The sequence below is a fragment of the Pistacia vera genome, unplaced genomic scaffold, assembly GCF_008641045.1.
Source record: "Pistacia vera cultivar Batoury unplaced genomic scaffold, PisVer_v2 Contig51, whole genome shotgun sequence".
Classification (NCBI taxonomy): Eukaryota; Viridiplantae; Streptophyta; class Magnoliopsida; order Sapindales; family Anacardiaceae; genus Pistacia; species Pistacia vera.
In genome coordinates this window covers 638,893-645,255 of record NW_022196346.1, presented here as the reverse complement: position 1 = coordinate 645,255, position 6,363 = coordinate 638,893, and the positions used below count along the sequence as shown (strand labels likewise).

The window sequence follows — 6,363 nt, the reverse complement described above, 5'->3', positions numbered from 1 at the left end:
GCGCGGTCAAACACATGCTATTGAAATTGGATGAAACATACATTTTGTAAAACAGTTTTATAATAAATCGGGGCTTTGTTTGTCTAAGCACAATTACCCAATGGATTGTTTTGGTACTCGTTACTGTTTGTTCCTTGGGTTTAAAAGGTCTGGAAAAATGACACAGGGTTGAGGTTAACAAGAAAGGGACTCTTGGTTAAGTTGAAATAAACCATAATAATGTTACATAATATATCTTAATATGGCTGATTTATTTTAACTTTTGCATTCAATATAACTAGTGTTAATATTTAAGCCCTATGATCCTTCGATTTGCAACTCATCTTCTAAAGATGACGTTGAGGTCACCTTACACCGTACTTTGACCCTATATTTAAGTAAGAGTTTGAGAAACACAAACTTATTATAAACGAACAACTACCATTTAGAGAAAACTTATTTTTGTGCTACATGACATTTTTGCATTACATGTTTGCACTTAGAAAGAATTAAAAGCATGAGCCATCCACATGCATACATATGCATATAAAAATAAAGAAAGAAAGATTAAAGAAAAAGAAAGAAAAAGATAGAATGCTTTAAAAGAAGAAAAGAAAGGTTGTTGTGATGGGGAACCCGTGGGTGACAAGAAGAAGAATATTCCCACATACACGCCGCCTTAAGTAAGCGGCTTAAGAAGAAGAAGAAGCATTTGTACGGTCCGTTAGAGTGTATGTGGATGAGGGCTGTACCAAGAAGAAATACCTACATGCACACCACCTTAATTGAGTGGCCTAAGAAGAAAAGAATTTGTACAGTCCGTAAGAGTGCATGTAGATATGACTGTACTCACTCACACGGCCGGGGCTCCGAATCCATGCATCAACCAAGTCCAATTGGCAAAGAATAAGAAAGAGTAAGAAAGAATAAGAAAGAATGAGCAAACAAGAAAAGAAAGAAAAGAAAAGAGAGAAAAGAAAAGAAGAAAAGAAAAAGCAAGAAAGAAAGAATAAAAAGAATAGAAAGAACAGAAAGAAAGAAAAGAAACAGAAAGAAAGAAAAATAGAAAAGAAACAGAAAACAGAATAAGAGAAAAGAAGAAAGAAAATGCATTCTCTATGCATTTTGTGCATTGCATCTCATCCATGCATGTTACCATGATTATTATCGTGGTTAGTGAGAGATTAGAAGAAAGAAAGAACAGAGAGAGAATTAGAAAGAAAGAAAGAACCAAGAAAGTTAGAATGAAAGAACAGTGAGAACTAGAAACAGTGAAAGATAAGAGAAAGAACAAAGAGAGAATGAAAAAGAAAAAGAATAGAGTAAGGAAAGAACTCAAGATTAAGTCACGGGGATAGAAGAGTAGATGATTTACATACTGAGCAATTAGTAAAAACCCTGTTGTTTTTCCATGTTTTGCAGGAAATAGGTGAAAAGCGATCGGATGGACATCAGGAAGCGGAGAGAAATGACATTACTGTCCACCGTTATTAAAGCTTTTGTATATGCTATTTTGTTATGTAAAGAATTATATATAAAGTAAAGAAATTTTTTGGGCCCATTACTTTTCCTGTTATACTTATGTATTTTATCATGATGTATTTTCTACGTATACTAGTTAAGAAAGAAGGTATTACAGTAATCTACCATTGTTTATTTACTGCTTTAATAGAATCAATCTTATTTTAACAACGACTAACTATTTAGGTTGGTGTTTGACAGTGACAGAGATATAAGATATTTTCGTCCTTTTGCTTTTAGAATAATGTTATATGTACCAACAAATTTTATAAAAATTTATGTATAAACTAATATGATATAACATAAAAGAAAGAGTAAATATTTTATATCATCTCAATTTATACACAAATCTTTATAAAATTTATTCGTTGATCAAATATTACTTTTTAACCGATAAATTTATCGATCCAACTAGCCGCGTCATTTTGCTCACACCACCGCTTGCACGCGTAAAATCAAACGCCCTTTAGCCGTTAAACAATTCCACTTACAAATCAGACCTCCTCCATCACTATTCTCGTCTCACAACAAAATGGATCGCGCTTTTCAACGAGCCAAAATCCTCAGCGATCATCTCTTGCAATCCAATTCTTCTCAGATTATTTCCACAAACGCATGCTTAAGTTACTCTCCGCCCGAACTCAATGAACTTTACGATTTCGACATCAAAGAGATGCGGAAACTATTGGATGGCCACAACGTCCAAGACCGAGACTGGCTGTTCAATCTCATCGTACAGAGCAAACTTTTTAATCCGAAAAAAGCGGGAGAGAAAGTCTTTATATCGCCTGATTATAATCAGTCGATGGAGCAACAACGGGAGATGACAATGAAGAGAATTTCCTACTTGCTCGAAAGAGGGGTTTTTCAAGGCTGGCTTACTGCCAAAGGAGTCGAAGCTGAGCTGACCAAATTAGCTCTTCTTGAAGTTGTCAGTATGTTCGACCACTCGCTCGCCATCAAGCTCGGTGTTCACTTCTTCTTGTGGTAATTAAATATTGAAATTTGTCATTTAATTAATTTGTACGAGCTGGATTTTTGATTAAAATTAAAAAAAGTTTTGGATTCTGATTTGGTTGCAGGGGTGGGGCCATCCAATTTTTCGGGACGAAGCGCCACCACGACAAGTGGCTGAGAGACACTGAGAATTATGTGGTGAAGGGTTGCTTTTCAATGACGGAGTTGGGACATGGAAGTAATGTATGTATACTAATGTTTTTAATTCCTTTTGTAGAATCTTATGATATCCTTTATTTTTGAACTGTTAGTTGGGAATGTTGTTTTTAGGTCAGAGGAATTGAAAACTGAAATTTAAGTTTTTACTTAATTCACTTGCAACCCAACAAGGGAGTTAAAAAATCTGGGAGTTTGGGTATATATACTTATCTTTTATTGTAGTTGATGTTAAATTGGTAGTGAGAACTGAGAAGGCAGCATTTATTGGTCAGCATGGGATGAGATGAATGATGGTCTAATGAATGTGTATATCTGTATTTAATTAAGTTTACCCAGGGCAGGTAATAGTTGTGAATAGTTATTTCGCTGTCTGACATTGGCGTTGCCTTAAATGAAGAAACACGTTATTGTACCTTCCTCACGGATACCGCAACTAATTTTACCGCTAAGTCCTTCTATTCTAAATATATGAATCTTAAACGATCCATTTTTCATTGCCCATACATATCTTAAATAGACCAATATCATTTAGATACCAACTCCTGTAATACCATAATATAAAATGAAACCCTCTCCAAAGCTTGACCTTCTGCAGCTCTTAAATTTCTTTCCTCTTGCCTCATAACAAATCTATACATTCTACATGAATAGCTTCAAGGATGTGAACTTTGCAGCTTGAGAACATATTTTTTCTTCTCTATTTATGTAAACTGAGGGGATACTGGTGATTATAAAATCAGTTCGTTTTAGGGCTGTCAGAAGAGTCGAACGGCTCTTGAGTCGGCTTGGCTCGGCTCGTCTGAAGTCGTATGACTCGGCTCGTGTTAGCCGAGTCAACTCGGCTCGTGATTAGCCGAGTCAACCGGCTCGAGCTCGCTGTATAAAACGAGCCGAGTTTGAACATGGGGAGGCTCGGCTTGAAGGCCGCGAACCTGATGTGGCTCGCTAAGCAGGGTTCTATTTGTATATTTTATAAATAGTGGGGGACTGAAGTGTTGTCTTATTCTTTAGTTTAACCCCTCAATGTAATAGTTCTAAAACACAAAATAAACCCTCAAATCAGATTTCCCAAATCGACAAACCCTAACTCTTAAATTTGTTCTTGCAAATTTTCATAATAAAAAATCAAATACAAAATAAGGTTGTATTGGGAAGAAGATGAAGACAAGATGAAGATGAAGATGAAGATGAAGAAGTGGAGATGGAAGCAGTGTAAATCGTGATTTTCTACAGATGAAGATGAGATGGAGATGAAAATGGAGATGAAGAAGATGATGGAGATAAAGATGAGGATGAAGATAAAGATATAACAGATGATGCAGTCATGCAGATGATGAAGATGATGGAGATAAAGATGCAGATGATGAAGATGATGGAGATAAGATGCAGATGATGAAGATGAAGTCGAGTTGGTCGAACTGATCGAGCGCCGAGTCGAGTCCCTTTTCTTTGACTCGACAGGACGAGCTCGAACTCGAGCTTGATCCTGTAGCAAACGAGTCGAGCTTGATAAGTCGAAAACTGACTTGACTCGGCTCGTTTACAGCGTTAGTTCGTTTAAATCATTTTCTGTTCTCTTTTTTTTTTTTTTTTTTTTTTTATTACTACTTTTAAATCAACTTTCATTGTGATTCCAAACCCAAGTATCCAATTAGTAATTTTCTCTTGAGGAAATGAGTGGGTGTCAGTCCACGCAACTTAACATGTTATATTATCTTGTAATAATCTATCTTTATTTAATTATTGGTTTATTTCTTCGTTATCATAAAGTACTTCGTTTATATTGAATTGTTTTTTTAGTGCTTAATCAAATAGAGTCAGCAACACAAAATAATTTGTATTTAATATCATTATATGATCGAGTTGTTAACTTTAAATGTATTATTTAAAGGATTTTAAATTTGATTCACTTTAGTTTTTAATGGATAATCAGTGAATACCGAAGACTCAACGATTGTTAATTTTAGAACCTTACTAAAGAATTATTCGATTATTAATTCGGAACTTAGAGAGATTAACTTTAAGTGAGCATCAACTGGCACGACTAGGGCGTAAGGAACCGAGCGCGCGAGTAGCTCGCGGCTCGGCTCGACGAGCCAGATTCGACTGACAAAAGTCGAGCCGAGCTCGAGCTTGAGCGGCTCGAGTACCTTCGAGCCGAGCTACGAACCACCCACTACTGGCCGATAGGTCGTGAATGGCTCGAAAGGGTATAAGTGCTATTTTTTAAATATCAGGGGGTTATATGTAATTTATATATCCAATATAAATTATCACTTCCTAAACCTATCTTCTTCTCCAGCGCCGCCACTTTCTCCTCACTTTTCTTCATCTTTTTTCTCCTTGTCTTTTTCTCCTCATTTTCTTCTTCTTCTTCACCTTTCTCTTACTTTTCCTTCGCTCTTCCATCTCTTTCCTTCTTCCTCTTTGCTTTTCTTGTTCTTTTTCTCTCCTCTTCTCTTTTCTTATCTCTCACTAGTTGATGGAATTTTGAGTCATATATTTGTGGCTATTTGGCTTTGGATTGAGATGGTTGGTGATGATTAGTGGGTTGGCTTTGTATTAGGGCTATTTGAAGGATTGTTGATGGATGCTTGGATTGAGGGCTCATAAATGAGCGGTTTGCGAGCTGAATTTGAGCTCAAAATATTTAACGAACTAGAGCTTCAAGCCTAGTTTTCAAAGTCGTCGAAATCGAGCTCGAGCTCAAGCTCGTTAAATTTTCACGAGCCAAGCTTGAACACGTAGTTCGGCTCGGCTTGGCTCGTATACAACCAGATGACCGCTTATTAAAAAAAAAAAATTATATTTGTTAAGAAACAAGATTAGAGTCTTGAACCTGACATCCCCGTACTGCCACGTCACTACAAAATGGCGTCTAGAAGGTTGAGTACAGAAACGTCATTGTTTAGAACCCCAAGCATAAGCAATTGTAGTTGGAGATAAGCAACGACCTTATCGCTTATCCAATATTATGTTTCTTAAGGTATGTTGTTGCCCCTACGACATCGTTTCAGTTTTGGATTTTGTCGAAAGACCTCCCCCATTCTGTTAAAGACTTTCGTTAAGTGCACAAATAAGGACAACACGCGCCTTCGAGGAGAGTATGGAAACAATAACATTTTACTTCTTATGTTTGTTCATTATAAAAATATTTCACATTAAAAATTGTTAATAATTTGATGAAATCGAAAATAATATTGAAGAATAAGGTCCAATGTATGAATAGACTTGTGCTTCTAATTAACATGGAAAACGTGGCCTTGTCCATTTATCCTTAATTAGAAAATATATTTTGGAGTGTTATAAAATTATAATGCTAATGTACTCCTTTTTTCTATTATTCTCTTGATTAATCTTTTTTAATTTGCAGGAGAAGGTCCGTCTGATTCGTCGGATATATAGCATGTGAGTCACGTGACTGTGATCGTAAACCCTTCTAAAATATCACTAAATTTAATTGGTATGTTTTGTGAGGTCCACTGTCCACCGACCCACCTTTTAGCACTACATAAACATTAAACATCATAGCTTTTGCACCCACCGCAATCGACTTACGCCTTAAAAACTTTGGTGTCCTTACTGTAGATCCTCTTGTAATTATTATTTTGTTACTATACAAAAAAAAAAAAAAAAAAAAAACTTTGAATCTAGTAATTGTAACGCCCACTTTGAGGGTACGTAGCT

At 35.9% G+C, this 6,363-nt stretch overlaps 1 protein-coding gene across 1 annotated transcript; it reads left to right on the top strand.

Moving 5' to 3' along the window:
• The first annotated feature begins 2,019 nt into the window (after positions 1-2,019).
• LOC116106126 (acyl-coenzyme A oxidase 3, peroxisomal-like) lies at positions 2,020-2,808 on the top strand. The gene is made up of 3 exons (XM_031392478.1): positions 2,020-2,487; positions 2,583-2,700; positions 2,788-2,808. Exons 1-3 carry the CDS (start codon positions 2,033-2,035, stop codon positions 2,806-2,808), a joined length of 594 nt encoding a protein of 197 aa, XP_031248338.1. The 5' UTR covers positions 2,020-2,032.
• Positions 2,809-6,363: the final 3,555 nt, after the last annotated feature.

Bases quoted from the DNA above. Each gene is read 5' to 3' on its own strand.
- LOC116106126 (XM_031392478.1), top strand. From the start codon at position 2,033: ATGGATCGCGCTTTTCAACGAGCCAAAATCCTCAGCGATCATCTCTTG. The intron at 2,488-2,582 runs GTAATTAAATAT...ATTTGGTTGCAG, and splicing joins GGTGTTCACTTCTTCTTGTG to GGGTGGGGCCATCCAATTTT. The intron at 2,701-2,787 runs GTATGTATACTA...TGTTGTTTTTAG, and splicing joins AGTTGGGACATGGAAGTAAT to GTCAGAGGAATTGAAAACTG.